This window comes from Mytilus galloprovincialis, chromosome 1, assembly GCF_965363235.1.
Source record: "Mytilus galloprovincialis chromosome 1, xbMytGall1.hap1.1, whole genome shotgun sequence".
Taxonomy (NCBI): domain Eukaryota; kingdom Metazoa; phylum Mollusca; class Bivalvia; order Mytilida; family Mytilidae; genus Mytilus; species Mytilus galloprovincialis.
This window is the reverse complement of record NC_134838.1, coordinates 84,265,552-84,281,961: the sequence shown is the minus strand read 5'-3', so window position 1 is coordinate 84,281,961 and position 16,410 is coordinate 84,265,552. Positions and strand designations below refer to the sequence as shown.

At 30.1% G+C, this 16,410-nt stretch overlaps 1 protein-coding gene across 5 annotated transcripts in view; it reads right to left on the bottom strand.

Annotated features, from left to right (window-relative positions):
- The window catches only part of LOC143042461 (serine/threonine-protein kinase TBK1-like), a 43,416-nt gene extending 28,301 nt beyond the window's left edge, over positions 1-15,115 (bottom strand). Inside the window, exons 1-6 of one of the 5 annotated variants that reach the window (XM_076214778.1) lie at positions 15,092-15,115; positions 8,634-8,699; positions 5,623-5,755; positions 1,923-2,063; positions 961-1,090; positions 133-223 (exon numbers count right to left, since the gene is read on the bottom strand). In XM_076214778.1, the coding sequence (XP_076070893.1) occupies positions 133-223; positions 961-1,090; positions 1,923-2,063; positions 5,623-5,715 (455 nt within the window). In that variant the 5' untranslated portion in view covers positions 5,716-5,755; positions 8,634-8,699; positions 15,092-15,115. Of the gene's footprint in view, positions 1-132; positions 224-960; positions 1,091-1,922; positions 2,064-5,622; positions 5,756-8,633; positions 8,700-10,635; positions 10,659-10,794; positions 10,960-15,091 lie in introns of those variants that run through there. The other 4 variants (XM_076214768.1, XM_076214761.1, XM_076214784.1 and 1 more) reach the window with 4 other exon arrangements.
- Between the last annotated feature and the right edge of the window lie 1,295 nt (positions 15,116-16,410).

The window sequence follows — 16,410 nt, the reverse complement described above, 5'->3', positions numbered from 1 at the left end:
ACTATATTATATTTATTTCCTAATCATTGCCATTGAATTTGAGCCATGGCTATTCAAACTATCTTTAGTTAGTATATTTGGTATTTCATCAGTCAGAAATATTAATTTTAAATATCAAAAGAGGTTATTTACTTTCCATCTTCTTTTTTGTACAGTAAAATATTCCCTGGTTTAATGTCTCTATGAACAATACCATTCTCACGTAAATGTTTCATCCCTGCAGCTGTCAAAAATAAATTTCAAACTGTAAATAATCAAAAGTAAAAAGTACAAGACATTTTGACATAATTTCTGGATCAAACATATGAAAGCATCAGACAAGACAATTGCCATTGGAGATTTTATTAAATTTTAGGTGCGAACCTTTTCCATTCATCTGAGTTATTTTGTCTTTATAAATTTATTATTGACATTTTGTTCATTTTCCAATTTTTATACTAATGAAATCAACAGCGAATTATTCTTGACGCCAACTCGTGGACATTTATTCTTAACACATTAATTAAGTTCCTTCAACAAATTGAAAAATGATATTATTAAATTGAAGTGCTAACTAATTATCACTGTCAAGTTGACAAACATGAAGTAAATCTACTTAGTAGATTCTGAGAAAAATGTGACGAAAATATTGTTGGACAAACAGACAGATGGACAGATTAACAGAGAAGATGTTTGCCATATCGGGGGAATAATGATAAAAAAAAGAGGTATGAGTAAATTTTGAATGGAAGAGAAATCTAACTCCACTATCTGACATTAGAAAATGAAAAACTTCAAATTTCACTCTTGGCATTAAACAATGATATAATCCTTCACAATAAACTATGAATGTCCCTGTTAAATATTTCAACAGAGATTACAAAATATCTATATGTACAGAAGTGGTACAGCATATATATCTTCATATCTAATATGATACTACATATATCTAAGGTTCATTCTAAAATACCAGATACTTACTGACATGTGAAAGTACGAGTAAAAACTCATCTTCATCTAAACCAAATGCATTAGAGCTGTCGTCTAGTAATGTGTACAGACTTCCACAGTTAGATAGCTCCATTACAATAGCTCTATCATGAGTGCTTTGCTGGAAACATAAACAGGAGAAGTCATATTTTCTTTGATATAGAAAGATGCAAATAATGATTCAATGATATAACTCATGAACACAAGAACAAACATAAAAGATATCTTGAGAACAACAGTCAACTTAGTTTAAATTGCAATGTTTAGTTGCAACTTTTTCTCAATTTTCTTGAGACACCTGTAGTTCAGATGTTGTATTTGGTAATTCATTTATGTCATATTTGTTTTTTTGTTATAAATTAAGTTTTAATTTTTGCTATTGAATTGTTACATATTTTTCACTTTTATTTAAGGAATGACTGTAATATTTTTTCTGTCTATGAAGAAATAACATAAAAAATGTGGTGCACACTGAATAACGTGCGTAGCGGGTTATTTAACAGTGTGCACCACATTTTTTTATGTTATTTTGAATAGACAGAAAAAATATTACAGTCATTTCTTATAATTTAATTCTAAATTCCATTTCAAACCGTAAAAAAAGCATGAAAAACCGTTGATGACGTCACGGTCACATGACTAAATTATGTCTATGGGGTCATATCAAAACAACGTCAGCCAATCAGAAGATGTGTTACATCCAAAATTAAATTATAGTCAATTAAACAGTATGGGCTTTGTTCATTGTTGAAGGCCATACTGTTGCCTATAACTGCTTACATCCAGTTTCATTTGATTATTAGTGGATAGTCGTCTCATTGGAAGTCAAACCATATCTCTATATTATAATAATGAGTTTTGACACTCCCATTATATAAATATAGATAAAAATCCTATTATACTGTATCCCTAGCAAAAAATACCAGATGCTGCATACATGATAATATTAATACCTCTTCTTCAATAGCTAAAAGTTTGACAATATTTTCATGATTTAACATGTCCATCACTTTGTATTCTCTAATTTGAACATCAAATGGCCTCATCTGTCCTGCATGAGTAAACACTTTTACAGCTACATCTTCACCATTCATCTAAAAATAGAAACTTTATGTAAAATAAATGGAAATGCATGTTTTAAATACATAGTGATTATATAAAAAAAAGAGAGGCAAAGTTAAGACATCAATGACTCTCAGACTGATTATATTTATGGAGAATGTTTTCACCAAGTTCTTGGGCCTACAAAGTATTGAAACATACACAGATATACCGATAAAAAAAGGACAGATGGACAAATGTCATTTCAGTTGTAAAGGGGAAAAAACTATGTCTGTCTGATTGACTATCAACAAAAACAAATAATTTTTTTTTCCAGGAACGTTGCTTCATTTATTTTCATGGATACAAATTTTCACAGCTTATAGATGTCCCAGTATTTCATTGAACATTTAACTTCGTGGTTCACCTGTATCCACAAAATTAACTAAAATTTATATACTATGATCAATAATGAATAAAATATGAAACAAGCTGCCACCATGATGATTCTTTGTTGTTTAAGATCATAAGGCTACGTTTTTTTAATTTGTTGGTTTACGGATTTTCCCCATAAAAAAGTTGGGTCGGTCGGTCGGGAAAAAAAAGAAATCAAAGAGCTGAATAGCTCTGAGGGGAAAGATGGCCCTTGTTTCTATTTCATTTTTTTGGGGTGGGGGTTTGGGGGGGGAGGGGGTATCTTTTGATAGTCTTCATATAAAGAATGAAAAAAAGAACAGCTAGAACATGTGGAAGGTTGACACTATTGGAATCAATTGTTTAATGTAATTTCGTTTCTTTAGTTTAGGATTCAATTTAGACCAATGGAAGAGATCTACATCTTCTAAATCTAAACATTCAATTAAAGTTGATAGTTAATTATCTAAAATTCAACTAGTTGAATTCTGTCATTTAACAACAACTACAATTATTTTTGAAATCTTAATAGTGTACGACTGAACTGTAGGCTAGGTCCATTTTCCATTTTTTGTGACAGTACTCTTAAAATTTTTAATTTTTTTGTTAAGAAAGTTAGGACTGAAAAATCTATTCAGTTTTAAATTTCCATTGATAAAGTTCCCAGTTATATCTCTCATCACAGGGATACAGGTACTAATAAAAATAACAATATGATTGATGTAAACTGTGTGAAGCTTGTTTTCAAATCCTACATTTTGAAATATTTGTAAAATTTCATGAATAAATAGGTTTAAACTACAAAATGCAACATTTGTAATTTTTTTGTAACTATTACAATGATTATGTTGGTACACAAAATTTAGTTTTAATGAAAGACTACTTATCATATACTAAATGTCACATTTTAAGTGTTTATTTTAGTGGATAATTAGCTCATAAATTGAGGTGCTCCTGAATTGAAGGAAGATTCTCAAAACAGAGTTTTACAGAAAAAAATGGAAAAGATCGTTTCTCTCCCCGATCTCATGTAGCCCCTCGGACTTCCTGTTTACTTTGAAAGTTGTTGACTTACAAATTAAAGTATTGCATGTTGATGTTTAAATCATCTACAGCAAACATCATTATGTTTAAATTCAACAAATACTATTTTTTAATAAGTGCACAATCTTTGAGAATGATTTAAATAACCAGTGAAGGATATCCCTGCTTATGCGTAGTGTGGCATTCCAACAATGACGTCACTATAAAATATAATGTAGGTTGGATATATTTAGAATATCTCGTCATACTGATTTTTCCGGATTGTAAAAGAATCGTAAATAGTGTAAAGGAGAGCTTGATATACGATAATTTCGAGAGAAACAGAAGGGAAATGTGTAAAAAAGTGTTTAAAGTCAATTTATTCATTTGTGTCTCCCCATCTCATCATTCTTAGTAAGATTTGTTGGGGGGGGGGGGGGTTTCCACACTATAAAAACAAAATGAATGATGTGAGGGAATGTCACTCTGGTCAACCCCATTGGGGATTGACGGCTTGAAGCCGTCTTCCCCAAAAAAATCTTTCAAGACTGAAAAATATGCCAAATAAATATCTATTTCACCTTTCTAACAATATGTTTGTTATGCTATTTTGTCATCATTTCTTAAATTTAACTTCGATCAAATATTATTGCTCAGCTGTCATAAACATCGCACGACATTGTCTAATAATTTCCCGTAAAAATAGAGGGGGGGGTTGCACAGACAAAGACGAAATAAAATCGTCATTTCACAAACAAGAAAAACAGATTTGGTAACTCTTAATCAATTCCAGAAAACTTGGTGAATAATGATCTTCAAGCACGAAAACTGATAAAAGAAAAAAATGTAAAAATGTTGTACGAAAATAAGTTTCAACACACTTGTCGAAAAACGTAATCGACTCGTCCACTGGAAAAACAAGAATATCAGGTTAATCTGTTGTCATGCATTCCCGTTTTTTATCCAAATGGCCGATATTTTATTATTATCTATGAAACAAGAAAATTCCAAATGATTTGTTTATATTCAGTACTTTAACTTGATGTATTCCACTGTCCACATTTTGACAAGTCTATTTCTATGAGATGATGCATCTTATGGACTGATGACAAATAAGGGAAGCGAACTTATTGTGCAATTGGTTTTAAACACGGGTTTAGTTCAGCATAATTATTTTCGTAAACGACAATTCAAGGTCAGTTATAATTGATTTGTCTATTTTTAGAAACGTAAACTGGAAGTTTCATTTTTTCACAACAGAAAGTGTTGTCAATTTTGTTATTGATTAATGCACTTCATTTCATAAAAAAATAATATTTAAATTATTTTTCAGGGATAATACATTTGCTAGGGTCGGCGGGAATATAAAAGCATGAAAAGGCAATTTTATCTTTATTCTGAAAATCGGCAAAATTGGGTCGGGGGATCCGTAAACCAACAAATTAAAAAACAGTGGCCTAAGTTGACAGACTTTATTTGTTTTTGGTTCATTTTTTTGTACATTATTAAGGCTGTTAGTTTTCTCTTTTAAATTAATTTACATTTATCATGGCCTTTATAGCCGATTGAGAGGTATGGGCTTTGCTCATTTTTGAAGGATGTATGGCAATCTTTAGTAATTAATTTCTGGATCATTTGGGGTCTTGTGAATAGTCTCATTGGCAATCATACCATATCTTCTTTTTTATATATCTTGTTTGAAATGCCTTCCATGTTGTTTAAAAACGGCATTCCCTCTTCAAAAATAATAACAAATAGAATCTACATTAGTAGTAGAGAAAACAACTGTGATGTTTCTGTCTAGCTACATCTACAAAAACAAGAAAAAAAAACATATTCCATTTATATGACATTTGGAATTTTCAACAAGAAATTCACATGTTGTCATGTATGCTATGCATTAACTTCCACTGAAAACAAGAAGTAAGTGTATGACACATCTGAAAAGTGCTATCACTTTACAACTCATCACTGACTAACTGCCAAGTATAAATTTGCAGCCATCTGGTCAGAAGGGGTTAAAATACACAATATAAAATAAAATAGACAAAAATAAACTATTTTCTGTAAAATCATGTGATGAGAAAAATATCTACAATAATTACAAAAAAAAATATTTATTTTTTAAGTGGTGATAACTTAAACAGTAAATGTTAACTCAAAAGTAATTCCTACCCTGCTGAATCCTTTAAATACTTTACTGGTAGCCCCTTGGCCCAGAGGAAGTGTTGTGTCCCAGGCATAGTTCTGTGACAGGCGATAGCTCATAATATTACATCAAAGTCCACTATGGGTATACATGTTGATCCTACAATTATTCAAAAGCGATATTGATAATCAACTCAACCACATTTGATAGATTAAAAATGTTTTCTTATAATAATATTTGTTCAGGTATAGGGAATATATATACAATGCAAATTAAATTTGGAAACATAAGTTTCATTGAGAAAATTTCATTCAACTTGGAAACATAGGTTCATTGAGAATGTTTCATTCAATAAGTACATGCTTTATGTTCAAGATTTTTTTAATTTTAATTTGCAGCCCTTGCTATTTGGGGATATTTACTTCTGTGACTCAAGATTTATTTTTTTTACATTTTTGCAGACATTGCTATTTTGGTTTGTTTAATTCTTTTTATTCAAGATTTTTTGACATTTCTGCAGACCTCGCTATTTGAGTTTGTTTACTTTTTTTTATTCAAGATTTTTTGACATTTTTGCAGACATTGCTATTTGCATAAATTTGTTTATTATTTTTTAATCAAGATTTTGTGACACTTGACATAACTTAAACAACAATGATTTTTGTTCTGAGGTGTCAGACATTTTCTCTGTCAAACGTCTGGTGACATTTATATTTTACAGAACATCTGTGATATCCAGTAGTGGTGGACAAATGTATATGTAAGTTGGTCTTGTATATTGGGGCCTTGGTGGCCGAGTGGTCTAAGTAGTTCCTCTTATGTGCCACTATCATGTCAACACTGATGTTGTGAGTCTTCACCCCACAAATGACGGGTGCGTTTCACTCTTAACTGACTAGGATTATTAATTTTCCTGCCTAAGGTTGGTGGTTTGTTCTAGGCACTCTGTCTTCCTCCACCAATAAAAACGGACCACTATGATATCTAGCCTATAGTGCTCAAAGTGGCATTAATCCCCAATAATCAATCAATCAATTAATCTACTATATAACTTGATTCTTGGTATACCCATGTTATATATATGTTCCGAACCATATGAGTATTTGGACCATACACTTATGGTCATGACCATATGCGTATACTCATATGGTCCAACCGTACGTGTATGGTCGAACCATATGAGTATAAAACTTGTTTGGTTATTAACGGGCCGGACCATACGAGTATTTGAACTATATAGGTTTTTTTTTTTAAATTACATTATACATGTTATAAAAGTTTCAATAATTAATACAAAAGCTTTATCTTAAAAAAATGATGGTTTCATGACAATGCATTATTTTTATAATTCAAATACTACGTAAAAATTAAATATTGATGCCATAGTTAGTTTTCATCACTAACTACATTCTTGCAAGTAGGCTTTGGGTGGCATTAACTTCCACATGGTATCATAGTTTTTTTGCATTTACAAGTCTTGGTTGTGCACGATACTTTTCATTTACACCTTTTGTTTGCGTTTGAAAAGCTAGCCTTTTTGTAGCTGCCTACAGTGATACAGAGGTCTTGGGCCATTCCAATATGTCTACGGTGTTTTTAAGAAGCTCTAGATCTCAGATATCATAACATGATTGCAATACACCATATTCACAAGAAAACTTAAACTATGTTACTTTCCAGTGACTTCTTGTGTAACAGTTCATTAAGAAATTTTTGGAATTTATTATTTTAAATTGACATATTGCCATCACTCGTAATAACAAATCGGTAATGACCGTCGGTAATGACCATCGGTATAAAATGTGTTTATTATAGTTTTGACAAGTAAGCAAAATTAACTATGTGAAACTTGTAATTTTTATCTAGCTAATCTTTTTTATGATAATATAATAATAAAATTACCTATATGATAGCGTCTTTTTAATGAACAGTTATACCATATGAAAAGTTTAGAAATATTAAAAGTAAACTGTAACAGAGTGTTAATTACCCCGACCATGGGCGCACTGCGTTTGCGCGCATTTGGGGGTTAAAATGTTTTAAGTTAACGCGCAGCTTTTGAATACATTTGCGCACATTCATTTTACACAAATGTTTACAGGTAATCTCAGGTAAAAATATAAATAAAAATTAAATTAAATTATAAACGACTATATTTTTCTTGTATTTTCATGATTTTCATAACGGATATGACTATTAATTATTAATTTTAGAAATATTTTGTCATTCAAATTATATATTAGATATAGGAACATGTGGTGTGAGTGCCAATGAGACAACTCTCCATCCAAATAACAATTTATAATAATAAACCATGATAGGTAAATGTACGGCCTTCAACACAGAGCCTTGGCTCACACCGAACAACAAGCTATAAAGGGCCCCAAAATTACTAGTGTAAAACCAATCAAACGGGAAACCCAACGGTCTAATATTGTTCATATTGAATTCTAAAACCAGTATAAACTCCGTTTTAGCTAAAGGTCAAGTTACAATAAATGGGCTATGTCACAGATTTTCTTAAAATTTTGCAAACACCTTTGACTGTTGAATTGTATCTGAAAATCAAAAAAAAATATGCCGCTTTATCTCTTTTTTCCCTAATAAATAAGTATTATTACCTGTATTTTACCTGAGTTTACCTGTAAAAAAAATGCGTGCAAATGTAATCAAAAGCTGAGCGCAAACGTAAATTAATGATTTTTGTGCGCAAATGTAATGGTTATGCTCGCAAACGTAATGCACCGCCGACCATACACGTACGGTCGGACCATATGAGTATATACCCATATGGTCATCATCATATGCGTATGGTCCAAATACTCATATGGTCCGGAACATATATATGCATATATTGTACCTGTCAAACTTTTTAAAAATCTCTTCTTTTTCTATTATGGTGTACTGGTTACAAGATAATTAACTTTTTTTCTTCTTTATAGTTTGCATGATTCTGAATATTGTACTTACCTGTATTTATTGGGTAAAAAAAAAAATAGAAGCTAGCATTAATTTCTTTTTTGAAAGAATAACTGACCTGTTGAGCTTTTCCATATGATACAAACGTTGACACACTGTTAGAACATTTATCTTCTGTTTATACCTGTGACAAATTAAAGACACAAATTTTTAATAGTTTGCTAATTTCTTGAATTTAATTCATGTAATTACAAAAAAGGCAAATATATATATATATATAATAATGTATACGCATCAGTCTCAATATAAATTATAATGATTAGATAAGCTTATTTTTTAATATATATCTATGGTAGAACAATGCAGCTCAAATTGTATCAAAGTAAGGACAACTTTTTGACTTACAAGTCTTCAAATTTTTATTTATAGTGATCTGAAAAACATATACTGTATCCACTTTTGTGACAACAAGAGCAAACCTTAATGCAACCCCTACTATGGTAGAAACATAAAAAGTTAGGCAGGTAAAAATACACAAATAGAGAAATTCAAATGTTGTTTGATTAGCAGAAAACCTTATGGCTTATCTAATAGGTTACTTAAAATGTATACCTGTTGTCCTTGATCATCAATTATTTTTTCCAACTTGATTATGTACATGTACCTCTGATCATCACGATTATAAGTGAAATTTTCACAACTTTTTCATGTGCATATTTCCACAATTTTTTCATGTGTAAATTTTTCCCACTTTTTAGATGTGAGAATTTTCTCAATTTTACATGTGCAAATTTTCACATCTTTTTCAAAGATTTGTCTAGTTCTCACTTCACAAATCCTTGAATTTTAAAAGTGCAAATTTGAACAATTTTTTCAAGGGTTTGCATAGTTCTTAACAAATCTTTTTCCAGCTTTTTCCTGTACAAATTTTTAATTTCCATGAGGCAAGAATCAAATACATCCCAAAATTTCTGACTTTATCATATGGCATTTTTTCATAATTCTATTGTGGTCCATATTTTATATTATGGAAAATATTATAATGTCATATCTACAGTTATTTCTTTTGCTGGTTACAGATAACAACACCCTTAGCAGATAAAAATGTCCATGTCCTTTATTTTTAAAGGTAAATTCAGATGTAGTGTAAATTTAAAATCTTAAGATTATTTTTTTTTTAAATAGTTTTTATAATATTATAATATTATAATACATGCAATACATCAAATATTATAAAAATTACTAGAAAAAAAAAGTCCAAGTACAATTTTTCCTAGGATAATAAGTGCTAGACATATTTTACTTCACTGTAGCTATGGACTTATTTCATAGTAAAATTTATCCTCACTCTCAGACTTAAGTTCCTTGTAAAATAATGGTCATGGACTTGATTTACAAAGAAAAAAAGTTTGGCAGACAAATTACAACTAGACCAAAGGAAAAGGTTCACAAAAAGTTAAATTGGCCCTTAATTTTTTATGCTTTTTTTTTAATTCGGCCAATAAATTATAAATTTAACATATACATACTTGTGATAATACTACAGTGTATAAACATGATAAAGACAAAAAAAAAATTTTGGCACAGCTTTTAAATTTCTTGAAGCTATGACCCCTTAAACAGTGTTAAGTAAACATTATTTGTATTTTATCAAAAGGACAATTTTGGTTAATTCAATTATTATTTTAATTGTTTTTGGCAAAATTAACCTTGGCAGATAATGCACAATTATTATTGATGATACAATGTATGAATTAACTGAATAAATTGCCCAACCTGATCTGGATTCTTTTAGAGACCAACGTGCCATATAAGACATTGTGATATAAAGTTTATTGCATTGTGACATCAAATTTTACAAGGGAAAACCTAAATTGGACAATATTGTATGGGGGTTGGGGTTATATGTCTTTGAGGGTTGTAATGGGGGTACCTTCATGCCGAATAATGATAAACATTCTTGCCAAATGAAGTTAACAAGAATTTTTGGTGCATGACGATTAAATTCATGATGATAAAAAAATCCACTGATTTTGACGATAACAGTAGTTTTTTTTCCGAAAATGTTGTTAACTACATGTACTATCCATATACATAATATATAAAAGCTTCTATTATACCTGTATATGGATAGTCGAACTTCCAATGGATAGACTTAAGAAACAAGTGTCTGTTGCTGTAACTGTGTAGGGGCAGAGACATGTTTTATGTAGATATATGTGTGTCTAGTAAGGGGAAGCACCGACAAAATACATAAATTTGATTTAATAAGTCATCACCTTTGCTAGAACACCGGTTTTCATTTTCTATACCTAGCATATCAAAGTATATGCCTCATCATTTGCTACACGGGTATTAACGCCAAAAACATGTTTTGTGTTAAACTTCTTCTTCTGCAAAATGTAAACACAGTTGTCGTAATCTCACTTATTGTTCACTGTAAGATTCATCAAAACTATCACTAATAACCCAAAAACATTTTTTAAGAACAGATCACAGCAAAATATTAATTTGAGATAATTTATTAATTTTGGAATAGCTTTTCTGTAATTATCTTCATCTGGACGATACTTGTCAAATATTCGAAAGCCAAAGATGTAAATGATCGAAACAGTAAACGCTAAATGACCATACAATAAAGTACCTAAAAATCATATTCAATGTTTGCCCAACAGAGTTGAAACCTTAATTATTGTCTGAATTATTATAAATTTATGCACATACAATTTTATCAAAAAAAGCTTAGAAACATAGAGGATGAATTATTCACTTGCAAGTGAATAATTCGAATTCATTAAATGACTATCAATTTAACCCATTAGCTAGCGATGGATTACGCACGGAAAGAGACGTATTCAATTATTAAGAAAAATAATGTCAAGATTGAAAAATTTAAACGAGTTGCTATCTATTTATATCTATATTTATGTTAATATTGGGTTATATGACAGTCGGCAGTTTTCGGCGTCACCTCGATAGTTAATTAGATGGCGTCTAGACTGAGAATGATATATAATCATATTATATTATCAAGCTCATGCATTGTAAATTGTTTCATTTAGACTTTGTATAATTTGGATATACGTTTTAGAATGTTATAATTAAAAAAAAGGCATAACTATTTGTTTATTATACTTTGTTTTCAAAATGAAATACTGGATTTAAAAATGTAGTTTTGGCCAAGTTTTAAAAAGTACATATCCGCACATTTATCATGCTATAGAAAAGGCAAGTTAATAAACTAGAGATTTCAAGGAGCCCAGCTGTGTCGCTCACCTGATATGTATGGATACCACTTTTTCTCTCTTGATTATGTTTATGTTTACAACTGATTCTCAAAATAATGCAATCATTTTGATTTTACTTTAGTTTTAGATGTATAAGCCGAAAAGTACAATAAATACCATTATAGTCCTATTTTAGTCATGTCGGTTGGCAGGCAGGGTCATCGGACACTTAAAAAAAAAAAGTAAATGCCCTAATGATGATTGTGCAAGTTTGGTCAATTATTCTAAATAGTTCAAGAGAAGATTTAGTAAAAGATTAAAATCTTTTTTGAAAAAGTGTTAAAATTTACTATAATTAATGATAAAAACTCATTTTGGGACAATTTTGGTTACGTTGACTTATTTGAAGATCTTACTTTGCTCAACATCATTGCTGTTTACGGTTAATCTCTATCAGTTATAATATTCAAGATAATAACCAAAAAACTGCAAAATTTCATTAAAATTATTTATTTAGGGACAGCAACCCAAACAACTCGATGAACAATTTTACCCCCGTATCAGATTCAGTTTCAGCGATAGGAGCCAAAAACTGCATTTTACCCATATGTTATATTTTTAGCCATGGCGACAATGATGGTTGGCAGGCGGGGTTGTTGGACACCAATAATAATTGGTGAAATTTTAACCAAGTAGTTTCGGAGAAGAAAATTTTTGTAAAAGTTAACGACGACGGACGACGGACGCCAAGTGCCTTGAAAGGCCAGGTAAACTTGACTCACTTAAGTTTACCTGGCCTTTCAAGCCAGGTGAGCTAAAAACACCAAAATAATCCATCGATATACTACAAAGTTTAACACTTTTCAAATTAAGTTACTAAGTAAACCTAAATTCACGGACCTTACACGCATGTACAACATTAAAATTAAAAAAAAAAAAAAAAAAAACCATTACAAATCTTTCAACGGATAATGAAAAGTCATAACTTTTTGATGTTTTGCCGTATTATTCAAAGTAATAAAAATTTGAAATATGCACGCAGAGACATTGTATGTTTATTTATATCAAAAGTTCGTGTGATCAGTACAGTTTGCTTGAAAAATTAGTTGTGGAAATGTTTTTTTTTTGGTGGAAATAGTATCACGCGAAGATCTATGTGGAACACTACGAAAATTGGTGACTGGATGGCTTTAGATTTAATATGTACATTGTTCGTGAATTTTTTGATTTTGTTGTATCAGTATGCAGCAAAATGTAACATACTTTTTTTTATTTTTGTGTGCAACTTTCTCGATATATAACGTAAATAATACATTTTGTGTATTTGTATGCATATTTAAATAATGTTAACAAATGACAGTGTTTTAGAAATAGTAGTAAGGAAAACGATTGATTTTGTCGACTTCTGTATAAGAGGAGTGACTCTCAATTGTTCTTCCCACATGCGCTTAGAGACAGGATTTGGATATTGTTTTCCCCATTGTTTGTACTGAACATTCAATTTTCTATTTTTATATCATATGCTTAACACTATTTTGGTTGAATTTACCACTTCTGATTCAATCAATTATTTTCAATATTTTTTCTGAAGAATTGAAAGTAAAACAAAGGATTGCACCAAAGCTGATAAATTCACACAGAACATGGGAATCCAATCACAGTAGCGTTAACTATAAGTATACGGTATAATTGAAAACTAGTAATCAGTTTCGATGGAGTGGGAGTGGGACAAAATATTAAAATCTTGACTCAAAGCCCATGTGGGTTTTCAATCTGTACTATATCCCCCCATTGAAATGTTAACTATGTATAATCTATCATGTTTTAATACGTATTGAGATGACTAAAATGTCACCTTATAACCGTTAATAATAAATATAATAATAATGATGACGATAATAATATTAATAATAATAAATTGCATAAAGATTACTTTTTTTGCATGTGAAATAGTTTTAACAGGTTGAAATTTTTATTAGAACCCCATTTTACATTTCTTTATTGTATTTTCTTGATGAAAAGTGATAATATCATCAAGAAAATTAAAAAAAATGAATATAGTTAAAAAGTTTTAAACGCTTAACTTAAAAAAAGTAAAATCATAAAAATATCGGACGTCGTGGAAAATTAAAAACGGAAAGTCCATAATCAAATGGCAAAATTAAAGGTTCAAACATATCAAACGTGGATAACAACTTTCATATTTCGGACTTCGTATAAGCATTTTCTAATGTAAAAAATGGTGGATTAAACCTGGTTTTAAAGCTAGCCAAATCTCTCACTTGTATGACAGTCGCATAAAATGTCATTAAAATGACAACAATATTAAAAACACAATTATGACATCAAAATGAATGAAATAAAATTGTTCTAATGTTTGGGTTTTACACCAATTATCGTGTTTGAGCTTTAAATTTTCGTTAGCCTTTCAAAATATGACAAATTAAGGCCACAGTAGTATACCGTTGTTCGAAAGTCATAAATCGATTGATGGAAAATAAATTCGGGTTACAAGCTAAAATCGAAAAAATATATGGCGTTCGTATCTTTTGCTATTCGACTACTCGAAGTATAATTAACCTATACATTATGGTGTATGTTCAAAAATAAGATAAAATAATATATTTATATTTTATGGCACATGAAAACAAAGTTATTTACTACAATTATTTTTTTTTATTATTGTATCAAAAATTGGTTATATGTTTAAACTGTCAATCTTGCAAAATAAAAGATCTTGATGATGTGCAATCTGCTGGCTTTTTTTTTTACACAATAACAAAAGTACAAGAACCAGAATCCAAACTGACCGCTTTTACCATTACTTTAAACTTGGATTACAGAATTTGCCAGAACCGTCACATCATAGAAATGCGACCCTATGACAAGAAACACGTTCGTTTGGTCCTATAATATGCATAGGCGGGTAATTTTCCGCTAGTGTATACATATATACTACTTTGACTTTCCTTGTCGTGAGAAAACATTTCAAAATATTTCTCACAAGACATTTAGGAAATAATTATCAACTATAAGCTGCACACACATACACACAAACGCCAACACCACACAAACATACGCCAATATAACACATACACATACGCATACACAAGCTCATATACATATTTATACATGTTATATATAGATAATCATAATATATCATATATAAAAAAAAAAAAAAAAAGAAAAGACATAATTAATTTTTACCATATTGTTCCATGCAGTGTTATACGGATATCCTATTCTTGCGACATTTCAAAAGCGCTTGCTGATATTAACAAACATGTATTTTAAATAAAACTAATTTTAAATAAAACTAATAATAAATATGCTAAAGAACAACTTTTACCTGCACAATAAGTTATCTCCAAGTCACCTTAACATCTTAATCATTTATACTTCCCTGTTTTTATGAAAGTTTACACTATTAATGTGAAACAAACTAGGTTATGAGTTTCAGTATTTCCGCATTAGGGAAGTACATTAACGATATAATAGTTTCTATTCTAAAATCATATACCTTTTGAGGTTTCCAATTCCAACAGACACACACGTATTTCTTGAAATTAGGAAATAATTTTTCATTTATTTAACAAGAATTCTGACACGATATAAAATTTTGAATCTATTTAAACTCTATGAATTAAAAGTTTATTATTGGTTACTCATTTCATAATATGTTACAGTGCAGTTGCACTCATTCAAGGTACTGACGATTTGTCATCTTATAATCTCGATTTCAGGAAATCACGAATTAACCTTCAATTTTGGAAAACGACATCTCAATCACACATAAACTTGCAGCTACCTCTTTACAAGTAGAGAAAGTTCCCACTATGAACTGGCTACCGAAGTTGCACCGTACAAATTAGATTTATTTAGTCTTCAAGTTTTTCCATGACTTAACTGTCTATTCTACTTATAAGAACAATCGGTACATTAAAAACCTGATGAAAAAAATGTTCAAATAAGACCTTTGAAAATAGTGGAATTAGTAACTTTAATTTTTGAGTTTCAAAACGTTCGTTGGAAGTACTTGATAAATTGCTTGCTTATATTGGGTTCAAAGTTTTGATTTTTCTATTTTATATACCACTTTGCCTCATAACCTCATTAGAAAAAAAAAAAACAATCACACATCAAATTAAACAGACGTTTAAAAAGTCAGAATGCGAATATATCTGTTCAAACTCTTTCATGTAATTTTTTAGTAACATTTAGAACAACAAACAAAAGACGTATTGCCAATTGGACTTGCTTTGATACGATAACTGCACTTCATCTTTCAGGGTAACATGATGGTTCGCTTTGGAGATTCCGTATATCGTTAAGTTCCATGTGAGACTATAACTGCGCAACACTTATTGCGGACCTGTTCTGAGTTGTTATTAGTTACAACTTGTGGCTAAAATCAGCTAAGATTCATCGTAACAGCATACGATACTCAAATTTAATAACACTTTTAGATATTTGGATGATATATTGGCTCTCAATAATGACGTCATCAGTATCACTTTTCTAACGAGATTTAGCCTTCTGAACTGGCTTTAAATAAATAATATTAACATTGAAGACTGCTTTTTCCTGGATTTTGATATCTATATCTTTAACGAGAAGCTTAATACCAAAATTTACAATAAGATATTAAATAATTTTTCATTTCCTTCA